The sequence below is a fragment of the Symphodus melops genome (genome assembly GCF_947650265.1).
Source record: "Symphodus melops genome assembly, chromosome: 12".
In the NCBI taxonomy this organism is placed as follows: domain Eukaryota; kingdom Metazoa; phylum Chordata; class Actinopteri; order Labriformes; family Labridae; genus Symphodus; species Symphodus melops.
This window is the reverse complement of record NC_136702.1, coordinates 26,265,415-26,282,915: the sequence shown is the minus strand read 5'-3', so window position 1 is coordinate 26,282,915 and position 17,501 is coordinate 26,265,415. Positions and strand designations below refer to the sequence as shown.

Sequence of the window (17,501 nt, the reverse complement as noted above, 5' to 3'; positions counted from 1 at the left end):
ACCTTAACAGCTATTCAACAATGGGTCACCTTAACCATTCCACCTTAACAACTATTCAACAATGGGTCACCTTAACCATTCCACCTTAACAGCTATTCAACAATGGGTCACCTTAACCATTCCACCTTAACAACTATTCAACAATGGGTCACCTTAACCATTCCACCTTAACAACTATTCAACAATGGGTCACCTTAACCATTCCACCTTAACAACTATTCAACAATGGGTCACCTTAACCATTCCACCTTAACAGCTATTCAACAATGGGTCACCTTAACCATTCCACCTTAACAACTATTCAACAATGGGTCACCTTAACCATTCCACCTTAACAACTATTCAACAATGGGTCACCTTAGCCATTCCACCTTAACAGCTATTCAACAATGGGTCACCTTAACCATTCCACCTTAACAACTATTCAACAATGGGTCACCTTAACCATTCCACCTTAACAACTATTCAACAATGGGTCACCTTAACCATTCCACCTTAACAACTATTCAACAATGGATCACCTTAACCATTCCACCTTAACAACTATTCAACAATGGGTCACCTTAACCATTCCACCTTAACAACTATTCAACAATGGGTCACCTTAACCATTCCACCTTAACAACTATTCAACAATGGGTCACCTTAACCATTCCACCTTAACAACTATTCAACAATGGGTCACCTTAACCATTCCACCTTAACAACTATTCAACAATGGGTCACCTTAACCATTCCACCTTAAAGCAACCATCTGTCATTTCTTCACCTTCAAACTGTCGTTTCAAAGTTGATTTTATAGAAAAGTAACTTCCAACATGGAGGATGGCGTCTCTCTCTCTCGTGTCCACAGAGCGCCACACTCGTCTGTTTTCACCTCCATGTAAGTGTCAACACGTCGAGAGTGTGAACGTCTTTACGGCAGCCATCAGATACAGTTAGTCCATCTCTGTACTGATACGACGACTGAGAGAAGAAGAGAGAGAGAACCAGTGTGTACATCCCTGCAGATATTATTATATCTCATGTACATTTGTAATTAAGTAAGTAAAGTTGCTATATACAGCACCTTTCATTTTGATCCACGAGTAGGTTAGCAGATTTATCTGCTGCAGAAAGTTGTGTGACCAGATTTATGTGTCAGGTTTAATACAAATAAATAAACGAATCCATCTGACACTGAGAGGTTACCCTAACCCAACGAGCTATAGTTAGCATGCTAACAGTTAAACAATGGGCTGTAGAGAGTATAGGCTTACAGTATTACTAACCCTTGTCGGCTTCTTACAACGTCTTTGTCGACTTCTCCGCCTTCTGATTGGCCATGAAGGCAGGATATCTCACAACAGTGCGTCTTCACTCAGAAACCATCGGTAGATGGCAAAGCCAACCGAGCTGAATTCCTACGCTGTTGTTTAAAAACATTCCACTGTAACAGTGCTCTCTGTCCTCCTTCTTAACAGCCAATCAGTGCTCTCTGTCCTCCTTCTAAACAGCCAATCAGTGCTCTCTGTCCTCCTTCTAAACAGCCAATCAGTGCTCTCTGTCCTCCTTCTAAACAGCCAATCAGTGCTCTCTGTCCTCCTTCTAAACAGCCAATCAGTGCTCTCTGTCCTCCTTCTAAACAGCCAATCAGTGCTCTCTGTCCTCCTTCTTAACAGCCAATCAATGCTCTCTGTCCTCCTTCTAAACAGCCAATCAATGCTCTCTGTCCTCCTTCTAAACAGCCAATCAATGCTCTCTGTCCTCCTTCTAAACAGCCAATCAGTGCTCTCTGTCCTCCTTCTAAACAGCCAATCAATGCTCTCTGTCCTCCTTCTTAACAGCCAATCAGTGCTCTCTGTCCTCCTTCTAAACAGCCAATCAGTGCTCTCTGTCCTCCTTCTTAACAGCCAATCAGTGCTTTCTGTCCTCCTTCTAAACAGCCAATCAGTGCTCTCTGTCCTCCTTCTAAACAGCCAATCAGTGCTCTCTGTCCTCCTTCTAAACAGCCAATCAGTGCTCTCTGTCCTCCTTCTAAACAGCCAATCAGTGCTTTCTGTCCTCCTTCTTAACAGCCAATCAATGCTCTCTGTCCTCCTTCTTAACAGCCAATCAATGCTCTCTGTCCTCCTTCTTAACAGCCAATCAATGCTCTCTGTCCTCCTTCTTAACAGCCAATCAATGCTCTCTGTCCTCCTTCTAAACAGCCAATCAATGCTCTCTGTCCTCCTTCTAAACAGCCAATCAATGCTCTCTGTCCTCCTTCTAAACAGCCAATCAGTGCTCTCTGTCCTCCTTCTTAACAGCCAATCAGTGCTTTCTGTCCTCCTTCTTAACAGCCAATCAGTGCTCTCTGTCCTCCTTCTTCACTGCCAATCAGTGCTCTCTGTCCTCCTTCTAAACAGCCAATCAGTGCTCTCTGTCCTCCTTCTAAACAGCCAATCAGTGCTCTCTGTCCTCCTTCTAAACAGCCAATCAGTGCTCTCTGTCCTCCTTCTTAACAGCCAATCAGTGCTCTCTGTCCTCCTTCTTCACTGCCAATCAGTGCTCTCAATATTTGGTTTGATAAAGTATTAATTTGATGAAGATCTTTTGTGAATGTTTATTAAAGGGTTTAATTAAGTGTTAGATGTTTGATAATTCAGAACTAAAATAAAGTTGTGTTGTTGATTGTGTTATGGAACCAAAAGTGTTCATCGTGTAATGAAATAAAACGCATCATGAACATGAACAACAGTGTTTGTATCCTACTGGATTCCCCTGAACGCATCATGAACATGAACAACAGTGTTTGTATCCTACTGGATTCCCCTGAACGCATCATGAACATGAACAACAGTGTTTGTATCGTACTGGATTCCCCTGAACGCATCATGAACATGAACAACAGTGTTTGTATCCTACTGGATTCCCCTGAACGCATCATGAACATGAACAACAGTGTTTGTATCCTACTGGATTCCCCTGAACGCATCATGAACATGAACAACAGTGTTTGTATCGTACTGGATTCCCCTGAACGCATCATGAACATGAACAACAGTGTTTGTATCGTACTGGATTCCCCTGAACGCATCATGAACATGAACAACAGTGTTTGTATCGTACTGGATTCCCCTGAACGCATCATGAACATGAACAACAGTGTTTGTATCGTACTGGATTCCCCTGAACGCATCATGAACATGGTGTTGTGTGTCTGTTTTTAAATTGTTATTAAATCAGGAAGTCTTCAAACAGCTGTTTGTGTTCATTTGTCTTTATGAAATCTTTACAAACTGTGTCTATAAACATACCTTATAAACACTGTACAACTTAATAAGGGTTAGGTTGTGGAAAGAAAGATGGATGTTTATGAGAATACAACAGTGTTTAGTTGAAAATATTGTTGTACAGTAATCAGTGAAACGATTGTGTAAAGAACATTTTTTCTCAAAGTTGAATTTTGATTTCCAGTTTATTTTTTAACAGTGCAGTCCAAACCAGCTGCTTGTTTTATTACCTGATTAAAAAAACAGCTTTGTTACATTTCGTGCTATTTAACCTGAGTCACTTGGTGTCCAGGTTAAAGATTTCCTGGCTCTCGATCAGAATAAACTCCACAATCTGGTTCTGATAGACCATGTTGACTGCCATGTTTCCCGTGTCCAGCTCCGGCCACATCAGCGTGGGGCCGAACACGATGCCGATGCCCTGAGTTGACATCAGGTTCTTCCTGGAAAACACCAGAACTCTGAAACAACAGCACAAGAAGCAACAACAGAAATTATTAAACTGAAATTAGTGTTTTATATGATCCTTTAATCTTCATCATCATCATGTTCAAACTGAAACAATGTGTTTATATCCACACACACACACACACACACACACACACACACACACACACACACACACACACACACACACACACACACACAGACACTAAAAACATCAATGTAGTTTCTGGTACATGATTTTAAAGATTCAATTCTGTCAAATTACTTCAATGATCAATAATTGATTTTATCATTTATTTAAAAAATATAAAGTGCAAATATAGAAATATATCCATATGTTAATGACTCAATTATGCTCCAATCAAGCTGCTGCATTCTGTTTCCTGTTCTCCAGGATGTTCTTCTCCACTCTTGAGCTACACGGATCACTGAGAGAAAACTGTCATCATAGAGTTGGACACTTGTTGCTTCGACTGATACCTCTGCTAAGTTTTTATTTTCAACATGCCGACCTCGTCAGATCGTCTTACAATAATAATAATAATAATAATACATTTTGTGAATCCCAAAGTGCTACAGCATCTAAAAGAATAAAATACTTGTATAAAATAACTTTTATCCCATTTTGGCAGGAGGTGTTTAAAATTTTGTAAAGTGTTTTTCAGACATGTGCAATTTAAATTTGAGTCGTTATACTTGTCATAGGATCTTCTAATGTCAGGTACTTGTTTCAGATCCTTAGTGCTGTTAGTAGAAAAGCTTTTACTAGGAGGTGGTTAAAAGCAGGAACACCTACAGTGGAGGAGTGGGTTGACATAATCTATGATATGTTTAAAATGGAAAGGATTACTTTGCTTTGAGATTGCAACAGGGAATCTTTTTGAAAAGATGGATGAAGTATGTCACGCCAATACAACCATCATTTATTTAAAGTGGATGTTTTTTCATATATATATATATATATATATGTATATTTATATATGTATGTGTGTGTGTGTGTGTGTATTCCCTCTGTAGAGGGCTTTATGTGTCATTGAGGTCTACCCCAACATGTTTGTTTACTGCGTTCTTGTTCCCTTTTTTTTCTTTTTTTCTTTACTATATTTGATGGGTGGTTTAGGCGCCTAATGGGTCCTTGCACGCTTTTATACTGCTCTATGAGTTGGAGATACTGTACCGTTGGACATGATTGTACATTGCAGATGGTTAATTGAAAAGTTTAAAATGTATGATCATTGTCTGTTTGGACCTAAAACATTTTAATAAAAAGAGAATTTAAAAATAATATATTTAAATTAGCAGAAGGCTTTTTTTAAAAAGCAGCTGTAGTCTGTGGGGCCTTCAGGTGCTCAGGGCAGCAACAGAGAAAGCCCTATCACCCATGGTATGGGTCCGGGTCCTTGGTGCTACGAGGGTTTGTGTGGATGTTGAACAGAGGGTGCATGAAGTGGTCTGGGGGTGAGGAGCTCCTGGAGGTAAGGGGGGGCAGATCCGTGGATGCATTGATGGGTGAGGAGGGAGACCTTATACTCAATTCTGAGTTTGACAGGGAGCGGGTGAGGATGGGGGTGATGTGTTCGTGTTTGTGCACCCTCATCAGGATCCTGGCAGCGCTGTAGATGGAGAAAAGGGTTGGGTCTAACACCGAGCCCTGGGGGACATCGCAGGTGACATGGTGGGTGTGAGATTTCCCTCACACGCTCGGTTCTGTCAGTGAGGTAAGAAGTGAACCAGTTATGTGTTTCCTGTGAGTCCAGTGGTGTATTGCAGGCGGTGCAGGATGATGTTGTGGTCGACTGTATCAAAGGCAGCTGTAAGATCCAAAAGGATGAGAAGTGATGGGGTACTGGTGTCTGCTGCCATCAGGAGGTTGTTGGTGACCCTGACCAAAGCAGTTTCTGTACTATGGCCAGGGCGGAAACCAGACTGGAATGGAGATGGGCCTGTACTTGGAGAGAACTTCTGGATCCAGGGTGGGTTTTTTCAGTCATGGTCCGACGACAACAGTTTTTAATGCAGGTGAGATATGGCCGGCCAGGAGGGAGTGGTTTATGATTTTAGTGATGAATGGAGAGACGCCAGAGATGTTGGACTTCAGTAGGGCTGAGGGGGAGGGGTTCAAAGTGGACGGCTTCAGTTTTCTGGTGATTGCCTCCATTTCTTCCTGTGTGACATTGGAGAAGGAGCAGAGGGCCTGGACAGTCTCGGGGAGTGGGTCGACAGTTCAATGGGGTGATACAGGAGTGGTGGACTGGTGTGAACGGATGTTATCAACTTTTTGTAAAGGTGATGTGCCTGTTGCACTTCTGGAGGCTGGAATCCACTCCACGAAATCTATCCAGCCCAGAGTGCGGAGATCCAACGTTGTTTTCTGCGCTGGAGTGCAGAGATCTTGCGGCATTTCCTGTGTAGATGTTTGCTGGAGAGACGTCGCTCCGATGACGTGTCAGACATGCGACGGATGACCACAGAGCTGCTATGAGGTTTATGGACTGTTAGTTTTCAGTCGGAGCCTCTATGTATGTAACAAGGGCGGCTGGCTAGGGTTAAGTTTGCTGATGATGGGCTTGTTAAATCCAACAGTGGTTGCAGAGTTTAGTTGGTGGAGTTGCGAGCTGGGATATTTAAACACCATGATGCTGGCCAAGGAGGGATGCTGTCTAGCCTCACTGACTGTTGGCCAGATGGAAAGGAAAGTTGTCTGTCACGGTAGTAAAACAAGAGGGACCAAAGTTTGACAGATGTAAAACATCTCAAGCAGGTAGGTGCCTAGCGACTTAGTTAACAACGGCGGTAAGACATACGATCAAATGTCGCATAAAACTGTAGCGTAGGGCTTGTAGCTATAACTTAAAGTGTAGAAGTACAGAAAGACTATTCTAGCAGTCTAACAGTCACAAACATCTAAAAATCACAGCCAGAGAAGAGGAGAACAAACAGCGCCAGCGTCCTCTCTCAGTGCCATGTGTGCAAATGTCAGATCTTTTAATGGCACTTAAACCACAGCCCCGTGATCTCAGTCATGCTGCTCCTTTTATCTACCATGGTTTTCATGCACCACTAAAACCAACAAACTACCATCAGCACATGTTTGAATCAGTCTTACGGTGAAAGTCTCCTGCTGAGAACTGCTTTACTAACTTTTCAGGTGAAAGGTCAGGTGGGGTTACCTGTGCAGGTGACTGAAGAGCAGCTTCATGGTGTCCTTGTTGGGTTTTGGCATCTCCTGAATCAGTTTCTTCACAGCCTGAACTTTTTGTTTGGATTCTTTGATCTCTGTTTAAAAATCAGCAGCAGTACTTTAAAGCATTGAATATTTAATATATCATTGTAGTACCAAATCATGCCACAAGGAGGTGCCACTGTTATATATGTGTTAAGTTTATGATAGACAAACCTTGCCTGTGTCAAACCTCTGGGAGGTTATGTCTATATTTTAGTACCTATGTATGATAAGTGAGCATGTTGCCATGGAAATGATCTATTATTGTCTATTATCTGATGCTAATCAGCTATCTTACTATGAGCATGTTCTTTTTACTTGCTCTTTCAAATTACATAATTTACATATTAAGCAAGAGTACATTTCTGTTGGGCAGTGGGCCCATCAGAGAATAAACCTTCATAAAGGCAAATAAGGTGGAATGACCTACACAAACAACAATGGACATTAACACACGATGAAAAGTGTAACATGGAAAGAGATATCTCTTATTATGAATTGATGCTATACAAAAAAAGATTGATTGATTGATATCTCTGGATTTCTGCTAATGGCTACTTGCTGCTAGCTCGTTCAGCTGCACCAGCTTCACAATAGTAATAGGAAGTAACCGTGTGGCATTGATAAAGTCTGTCGTTTTAACACTCCAGTCTGTTTTTGTCTTGTATAAAAACATATAAACTGTACAGTTTTACACTCAGTCTTGTGCTTCCTGTCTCACATGAAATAAATGATCACACATCAAAAGATGTTTTTCATATCATAAAGGTACGAATCGCTCCTCAAGTTGCTCACATATTCACATGCTTTGTCTTATGTTCCTTCTGTCCAATAAAAAGACTAATAAACCTCAATATTCAAACAGATGTTTTATGTTGGACTTACTGATAGCCTCCACAAACAGCTGGAAGAACCTGAAGGGAAACACTGGCTCAGGAAGCTCACGGAAAAACATCTTCAGCGCTCCGGTGACCACGTGGATGTCCTCCCACTGACTCTGGTCCAGGTCCAACTCTTCTTCTGAGGGGTCACACCAGAGCAAAAGGAGGCTTCATATACATTGATAACTTTTGCCTACAAAAACAATGCCAGCAACAAATGCTGGAGGAATTGTGGTATAGTCGAAGAATTTGAAAAAATATTGGTAATGGACCTTCCCATTAACCCTCAGCTATTTTTATTGATTTCCTTATATGTTTCATGTGTTGTTGATGACCCTAAAACCTAGCCCTGCCCTATTCTTATAACTCAAACATTGCGTTGTTTAAATAATTACTGTAATTACCACAATTTGAATGATCTTTACTAGAAAAGTGTGTATGTGCTCTTTTTTATACAGTGATATCTTTGCTTGGCAGATAAGACCCAATATCAAGATGATTCCCTGTTTTCCTTTGGGATGTTGATTGCTTATTGATGTGCATAAAAGGAAATAAAGTTGTTGTTTTTTTTTTTGGAAGGACAGGAAGTTACATTTTCTGCTTTACTGACCTTGATCAACAATGAAGCGAAGTTTCTGGATTGTGGCGAGATTGCCGCTGACTCGATATATCCCATCAACTTCCAGACCTGACAAACCCTCAAAGTGCGTTAGTAAATCATTCAGAATGAATTAACTATGCTTTAACATTTCCTGCTGTTCATCAATTCTTCATCACAGAACCTTTTCAATCGTGGACCAATCATGTGCGAGCAGCCCGAACTTTAAGTCATTGCTCTAAAATCAAACTTTATCCAACATGTGGACGACTAAACAAACACTGATTGATCGACCTAATAAACAACTAAACGATTGATTGATTGGTGGACTGACTGATGGATTGATAGATGTAATGAATGATTGTGAGCGTACCTCTCTTTTCCACTGCGTTGACACAGATCTGAACAAATCTCGGCACCGTGTTTCCTTCTCGTTCGCAGAGAGTCAGCAGATGGCAGCCAAAAACTCGATCTGTCATTTCACATCCAAAGGTTTCATTAGATAGATAGATAGATAGATAGATAGATAGATAGATAGATAGATACTTTATTGATCCCGAGGGAAATTCAGGATCATTGATAATGATTGATGAAAACATTGAAGCCGTAAGCATAACAAACATTAATTAAGTTGATCTTTTATTGTGAAAGGAACCACAGGAACCTTTGATGAGGCCTTTTTCCTGCAGAGTCTTCATGGACGGACGTCTGATGATAAACTTTTTCAGTCGGTTCTTTACTCCATTCTTATCTGCACTGTCTGATGTGCTGTGTTTCAGCTTCGAGCTGCCAAACATGTCTGCAGAGAAACACACACTGTTAGCTTGGCAACATCCTCGATGTTAGCTTCAGGTCACTGTGGAGGAGAGCTAACCCTAACCCAGGATTCTGTTGTTGGGGGAGGGGGGGTTAGGATTTAGGTGAGTCTTTATTTAACCCTTTCAAGATCCATCACATATCTGTGTAGCTATCGATCACGTATTTCAGACCTAATGAAGCGAAGAGACAGAAACTTTCTGTCTAAAACTGACTCCAATTGTAGGTTCAAGGTTTCTTTATTATAAGTAAAGACACATTTGTTGTGCAGACAGGAATTCAGCATTCCACATATATAGACAACACAACAACACTCGAGACAAAATACATGAAAACAAACAACGATTCCATGTGGCCATGGTGAAGTCCTCAAACAAACACCTGTTCAGAAGGAGAAATGATCCTTCCATGGTTTAAAGTGCATCATGTTGTTCTCCCTTTAGGAGCAGCCAATCCACAGCCAGAGTGGAGAAGCTGAAACTCCACATTTAAAGTTCGAATGCTGTCATTAAATGTTGTGCTCGCCATACGCTGCAGCTGTACAGAATACAGATCTATCGGGTTGGATTGAGACTCTCCCATGAGTTAGCTCGCCCACTTAACAATTTGATTGAGAGCATTTTTGTTTTTGAGTCAGCTTACGAAACCTTTAAACAAGAGAAAAAGAGTGCATTGATTTAATGAAAGCTCTGTAGAACAAAACCATCAGGGTTTTTCCAACATGAAATCAGGAGTTTCCTCAGACAAAACTAATGATGCGTCTTTTTGAAGACTGCCTCATCATTTTTTTTGCCAAAGTCAGTATTGAAGCAGTTATTGTCCTGAGATATTTTTGGATCTTCTGCTATTCAATTGCCTTGTTTTTGATAATTGTGGGCGGATGTTTTGGTGAATGGGCTCTAAAGTCTATGATCATCTGCTTTGTCTTGTTGAACTCCAAGAAATACTCTTCACAGCAAAAGACAAACTCATTAACAACCGGACCATGGCTCATTGTCATGTCACAAGCTCATGATGACTGAATGGTCAGCACGTTTCAAAATGATGCTGCTCTCCTGTTTTTTTCTGTCATCTCCCTGGCTTATTTTTACCTGCAGTTTGTTATCAGAAGAGTAAGCAGACCTCAGTGAGTAACGCTTTGAGCACAGCTCTTCTTCAGACTCGAAGAACCCTAACTCTTTTTTTTTTTTTTTAAAGATTTGTTTTGGGCCTTTTTGCCTTTAATGATAGAGGGAGGACAGTGGATAGAGTCGGAAATCGGGGAGAGAGAGTGGGGAGAGACATGCGGGAAATGGGCCACAGGCCAGACGCGAACCCGGGCCGCCCGCACGCGAGGACTGAGCCTCAATACGTGGGGTCGTGCGCACTGCCGCTGCGCCACCGGCGACCCTAACCCTTGTTTGGGGGCTTTTGGCTTTCTTTAGCTATATAAATAGAATATCTCCAAGAGTTAATAACATAACAACAATAATGAGCACAGGCCAGTTAATAGACTAGTTTTCTAACACATCAATGACAGTGCATGTGGGAGGCTCCACATGTGATCAGTTACTCACTGATGGAGCGTCTATGCACTGGGTTGCGTTGCTTGCTGCTGGGGGAGGCAGAACCATGTCCAGGTAGGGAGCTGTGTCGAGGCAGGTAATCTGTGCTGTTTGATCTCCGCAGAGAAAAACCTCCGTCTAAATTTGTCTAAACAAAAAACAATTACAACCGAAAACCAAAGCCTTCATTTTGAAGAACTGAACTGATTGTATGTCGTAAACTTTGGAGTTGGAGAAACTTGGATTGATCATTTTTGGGAAAAACATTGTAAGAGAACAATAAATTGCTGTAAAAGAATGTCGTACTTACCGAAGATTCAACGCTCTTTCTGATCGCGTCGTACCATTTACTGGCAGTGGAGTAGCTGTCTGTCTGCAGGAGGTACTCACTTCCAGCATTCGTTGTGATCTGGACAAGAGGAAAATGTTTCATGAAATTCAAACAGTGATGAACGGATGGACAGATAGATAATCATTTAAATCACCACTCAGGAGCTCTTATTTCAACCACCCCGTTTAAATCTCCATTGAAGAAACACTGATGCATCTTTGAGTCCATATATTTGTAACTGTCACATTGAATGTGTTTTATAATCTTTTCCTGCAGAAATCCAATGTGTAATATAGGAATATAATATATAGGGATACGTAAACGTTATAATCACATTTAATCTGTATGATAATCCTAGGATGTGTTACTAGTTATAGAAGGGTTTTTAAAAAACTTTTCTTCATATTTAAATAATCTGCATTATTAAAAGTGTCAACTGAATACTAATGTTTTCATGACATTTACCAACTGTCTCCATGGAACCTGACAGAAATGTAGATCTATATTTATTTCACTTGAATCTGACTTTATATCCAAATGAATGTATGGTGAGGTAGGTATGTTTACTTCTTATTTGTAATCTTATTGATGGGTTAGGGAAGTGACCAGTTGTCCTCCCCTTTTCACTGATAAGAGAAGAAACACCTCCTCTTACAGGTAGTCTCACCTTTTCCTCACTTTTCCTTATGTTGTATGTTTCAGGGCTGTCTTTTACCACACGAAGGACCCCTACTAAATCTCTTATACGTGTATATATGTCCTTTTTTCTATGCTCTCATCTGTTTTAAATTGGTCATTCTTTATCTTACTTACTTTGTTTATTCATGTATATACTTTTTAGTATTATTAAAATGATTATTTTTTGGATCATTTATTCTCTTAATTCTATTTCGCTTACTGCTCGTATCTTCTTTTTGCCGGTTTCTTTTTATTTGCTTTTAGTTCCTTTAGTTTCTTAATCCCTTTCATCTTCTGTCCTCTTGTTCTCAGTTCCTGTTGTAGGCTTCTTGTTTTGCCTGGGTTGTAATGGTCGGGTTGTAGGGTTGTTTATGTTCTCTGTGTTTGATGATTGTCAAGCACTTTGTAAACCTGTGTTGTCAAAGGTACTATATAAATAAAGTTTTTTTTTCCATAAATATTTTTATTGTGGGTTTTTTTCAAAGTGATACAATTTTCAATTATAGTTGTATTTACGAAGCAGTTCAGTATCACATTTTTTGTACAAATATGGAAACTAAATATAGAAAGAATAGCAATAACAGAAATAACATAACCCGAAAATAAAACATAAAACAAAATAAAACAGGGCCTTTTGGGATTTAGGAGGTAATCATCACTAGATACAGTACATGGCTGCAAGGCATTCAGAAATGAGTCAAGTCATCAGAAACATCCAAGTCCTTAATAAAATCAATAAAGGGCCTCCAAATCTTTTCAAATACATGTTGCTTTGACTTATGTATATATGTTATTCTTTCCAAAGGTAAGCTAGCCAACATCTGTTTTAACCATTGGGAAGCGCCAGGTCCATTCATATTTTTCCAATTTAAAGCAATACATCTTTTTGCCATCAATGAGCTGAAATCAATAAAAGTACTTTCTGCTTTACTGAAGATACGTCTATCTGGATATATAGCCATTATAAATAATTTGGAATCCAACATGATCTGTTTTAAAATGATCTTTTCAATTAAGTTTTTCACCCAAAAAGTTTTTATTCGACTGCATTCCCACATACAGTGTATTAATGTACCTTTTAAGCCACATTTTATACATGTGTCTGGTATGTTCCTATTGTACTTATTTAATTTCACAGGTGTTGTATATATACGCATTAGCCATTTGAATTGTAATATCCTTAGGCGACTATTAATTGACATTGTATGGACTTTGCTGCATGCTCTTTCCCAATCCTGTTCACTGATATTCGCAGATAGATCTTCGTTCCAAAAAATTAGTTTCTTTGTTGGATTATTGATGTATTACACAGCAACAAATTGTAAAAGTCTGAAATAATACCCTTCCTCAAAGCATTCTTTACAAACAGTTTTTCCAGTTGTGTGTGAGGAACTTTGTTAAGACCACCTTGATTGGTATTGACAAAGCTTCTTAACTGTAAATATTTGAAGTAGTGTTTCTTGTCCAAATTAAACCTCACTTGTAGTTCCCCAAATGACATAAAAACATCTGACTGTGGAGGGTAAAGGTTACAAATCGTTCCCTTGATGCCCACATTTTAAATGCAACATCTGCCCTCCCAGGTATAAACAACTGATTACCCCAAACTGGGCTAAACTGTGACAAGAAGTTTGACTCATTCAGGTATTTTCTGACATCATTCCAGACCTTTACCATGTGTCTCAGAATTGGATTTCTGATCTGTTTAAGCATTTTTTTCTAGCTGTGTCAGAATATAGAAATGAGGGAAGAGGTCATTTTAAATTCTGTGATTCCATCTCTACCCAGTGTGGGTTCACTTCAGTGAGCAAAGTTGTGCAGCCCAGTAATACCATAAAAAATGTGGCCATTTTAACCCCCCTCGATCAAATGGTAAGTAAAGGAGGGAGAGGCGGAGTTTTGGTTTACCATTGTTCCAAATAAATTTGGTGACAACATATTTTATCCATTTAAACAAATCAGGAGGAGGAGGCAAAGGAATATTTTGGAATAGATACAATAACTTTGGTAGTACGGTCATTTTGAGGACATTACCATTGTTGGGGGCGGCAGTAGCTCAGTCTGTAGGGACTTGGGTTGGGAACCGGAGGGTCGCCGGCTCAAGTCCCGGCACGGACCAAGTCCGGAAACTGGTCTGGTAGCTGGAGAGGTGCCAGTCCACCTCCTGAGCACTGCCGAGGTGCCCCTGAGCAAGGCACCGAACCCCAAAAACTGCTCTGGAGCGCTCTCTGTGGGCAGCCCCCTCACTCTGAGACCTCTCCATTAATGCAGAGTGAAAACCGAATTTCCCCTCGTGGGATTAATAAAGTACATAAAAAAAAACAAAATTAACTCTTCCCATCACTGATAAAGGTAACTTCATCCACCTGTCAGAGTTCAGCTATTTTAAAATTAAAATGTATTATTTGTGGAGCAGGATTTGCTCGTTCCGTCGTGTTTAACAGTAAAATAGAGGATTTAGTATGGTTCACTTTATAACCCGAGATGTTTCCAAATAGCTGAATTAGTTCCAACACCGCCGGGAGTGAAGAGCTGAGCCTTGACATAAACAATATTACATCATCAGCAAACAAAGAAATCTTATGTTCAGTGGGTCTTATAGTAATTCCACAAATTTGAGAGTGTGCACGAATAGCTAACGCAAATGGTTCAATTGCTAAAGAAAAGAGCAGGGGAGAGAGAGGACATCCCTGTCCACAACCTCTCTTGATTTCTATTGGTTTGGAAAACATTTTGTTTGTTAAAATTTCTGCTGTAGGCTTTCTGTAAAGTATCTTAACCCATTTTATGAAATTGTTTCCAAACCCAAATTTCTCAAGAACCTTAAAAAGATTGGGCCATTCAACCCTATCGAAGGCCTTTTCGGCATCTAGTGACAGGAGAGCCGTATCTTTTTCCTCCCGTCTTACATTATGGAACCCTTGTCTCCCACTTACAAAGCCATTCTGATCTTTATTTGTTATATCAGGAAGTATTTTTTGAATCCGTCTTGCTAATAATTTACAAACAATCTTAAGGTCAGAATTGAGAAGACTGATAGGTCTCATATTCTCGAACTTGTTAGCAGGTTTACCCGGTTTTGGAAGGAGAATGATTAATGCTTGATTTAAAGTATCGGGAAGTGCATCCTTTTCAAACGTTTCTTTAAACATGTCTAAAAGTGGCAGTAGCTCAGTCTGTAGGGACTTGGGTTGGGAACTGGAGGGTCGCCGGTTCAAGTCCCGGCACGGACCAAGTCTGGTAGCTGGAGAGGTGCCAGTCCATTTCCTGAGCACTGCCGAGGTGCCCCTGAGCAAGGCACCGAACCCCAAAAACTGCTCTGGAGCGCTCGCTGTGGGCAGCCCCCTCACTCTGAGACCTCTCCATTAATGCATGTCACTAGAACCCTGTTTGTGCATGAGTGTGTATCTCGGCCTATGTGTGTGTTAGACAGAGTGTAAACCGAATTTCCCCTCGTGGGATTAATAAAGTATAACTTCTTCTTATCCTTACATTTTTTATAAATATCTGTTGGAATACCGTCTGGTCCCGCTTGTTTACCTGTTATCATTTCATCAATGGCTTGTGCTATTTCCTCTTTACTTATTTCTAAATCTAAGTGTGCTTTGACATCGTCCGGAATGACTGGGATATTTAGCCTATTTAACGCAACATTAATATCCTGTAAGCTACAATCTTTTTCGGCTTCATATAATTTCTGATAGTAATTCCTAAAGGCATCATTGCTATCTTTTGGATGTATTATTGTTTGGCCTTTGTCTACACAATTGATGTTATTGATGTTTTAGTTTCTAGCTGTTTAATTTGCCACAACAATAATTTTCCTGTTCTGTCGCCTTGTTCATAGAACGTCTGTTAAACGCCCTTAAAAGCAATTTTTCCTTTTCGGCTTCAGGGTCACTTTTTTCAAAGACTTTCTTTTTGGTGTATTTTATTTTGTTTTCCAAGTGTAGTTTATCCTGCCTTGCTTTTTTAGATTTATAACCTATATAACTATTAATATGCCCTCTGAGAAATGCTTTAAAGGCATCCCACTTTGAACATGCTGATGTTTGGTTAGTGTTTATTTGAAAATACTCATCTATTTGCTTCCCTATATAAATGACAAACTCCTCATCCTGCAACCACTTATGTTGAAAACGCCATCTAGGTGGATCAGTACATAACGTTTCATCCCTATATACTAAACAACACGGAGCATGATCTGAAATTTCAATATTTTCATATAAACAATTTTTTACCTTAGATAATAAATCAGAAGAGATTAAAAAATAATCAATCCGTGAGTATGTCTGGAATGTTGCAGAATAACAGGAGTAAACTTTGGTTTGTTGGTGTAGCTCTCTCCAAATGTCAAGCAATTTTAAATCTTTCATGAATCTTTTTATGGTTAATTTGCTGTTGTTATGAGATTGGTCTGCACCTGTAGACCTATCCCAGCTCGGGACAAGCGCACAGTTAAAGTCCCCAGCAATTACATATTGACCCGGCAGTGTTGCAAGCAAAAGAAACAGGTCCTCATAGAACCCTGAGTCATCTGAGTTAGGACCATACACGTTTACCAAATTTACATTTTCTAGCAATATGGATCCTTGAATTATCAAATATCTGCCCCTCTTGTCTTTAATAACATTGTTGACACAGAATGGAACCGATTCATGTATTAGAGTCATCACTCCTCTTGACCGTGAAGAAAATGCTGCTGTAAATACACGACCCTGCCACCTTCTCCTAACCCTTTTTTCATCCTCCTCCACTAAATGTGTCTCTTGCAGAAATATAATTTTAGATTCCATGTCCTTTAACTTCGTCATGACTTGTTTTACCTTTTTAAAATGTTGAAGTCCCCTGCAATTCCATGTAACAAATTTAATATCCTTTCCGTGTACCATTTTAACAATTCAAATTAAATTTAACGAAAAGCTGAGTACTACCTCGCTCAACCAAGTAAATGTCACATTCTTTATGATTACATAAAAATATAACACACCTGTGAGCTGCTGCACACCTGCGACAAGGTCTGGATAAAGTCGAATCCACTGTCCCTCGTAGCGAATGTCCCTTTTAGCCTTTGCTGTGTTTAGGATAGTCTCCTTATCCCTGTAGTTGAGGAATCTCATTATTAGCGTGCGGGGCGCCGCGGTGCCTTCTCGCCGTGTGCCAATTCGGTGCGCCCTTTCAATGAGCACCGGGTTCTGTAGAGTGATGCCCAGAACCTCCGGTATCCACTTTTCCAAAAACTTACACGGGTCTCTTCCCTCTGTAGATTCAGCCAAATTAATAAGCCGAACATTATTTCGTCTTGAACGAGTCTCCAAGTCCATTACTTTGTCCTCCAAGGTTTTCTGCTTCGACTCCAATGTGTCAACTTTAGCCCGCAGGGTTTCAACTTCATCCTCGTTGCTAGAAATGCGTATTTCCGCTTGTGTCACCCGCTCAACGCAGTCTTTAATATCCTCCTGAATATTGTCAAGATCACTTTTAATGGCAGTAACTATGCAGAATATTTCATCCACTTTGCTTTCTCTGGGATCTTTCCTCACCCATTTCCATCGTCGTTGTTGTGGGAGGAATGCTATCGCTAGCGCTAGCTTTCTGGGTCTCACTTCGAAGGCCGTAGTCCGTCAGCTTTGGCTGTTTTATTTTCTCGCTGGTTTCTTGAATGGCTCTAGCTACTTTAGGAGGCATTATTTCGTCCCCACAGACAATGCAAAGAGTAGTATGCGGTA

At 40.3% G+C, this 17,501-nt stretch overlaps 1 protein-coding gene across 2 annotated transcripts in view; it reads right to left on the bottom strand.

The window, feature by feature from the left end:
• Positions 1 to 3,225: 3,225 nt before the first annotated feature.
• arhgap15 (Rho GTPase activating protein 15) overlaps positions 3,226 to 17,501 on the bottom strand; it is a 30,681-nt gene continuing 16,405 nt past the window's right edge. For both annotated transcript variants that reach the window (XM_079356893.1, XM_079356894.1), the window contains 8 exons: positions 11,074 to 11,172; positions 10,776 to 10,911; positions 9,068 to 9,202; positions 8,777 to 8,875; positions 8,416 to 8,493; positions 7,810 to 7,944; positions 6,872 to 6,977; positions 3,226 to 3,715 (listed from right to left, as the gene is read on the bottom strand). In XM_079356893.1, the coding sequence (XP_079213019.1) occupies positions 3,532 to 3,715; positions 6,872 to 6,977; positions 7,810 to 7,944; positions 8,416 to 8,493; positions 8,777 to 8,875; positions 9,068 to 9,202; positions 10,776 to 10,911; positions 11,074 to 11,172 (972 nt within the window). In that variant the 3' untranslated portion in view covers positions 3,226 to 3,531. The remainder of the gene's footprint in view (positions 3,716 to 6,871; positions 6,978 to 7,809; positions 7,945 to 8,415; positions 8,494 to 8,776; positions 8,876 to 9,067; positions 9,203 to 10,775; positions 10,912 to 11,073; positions 11,173 to 17,501) is intronic.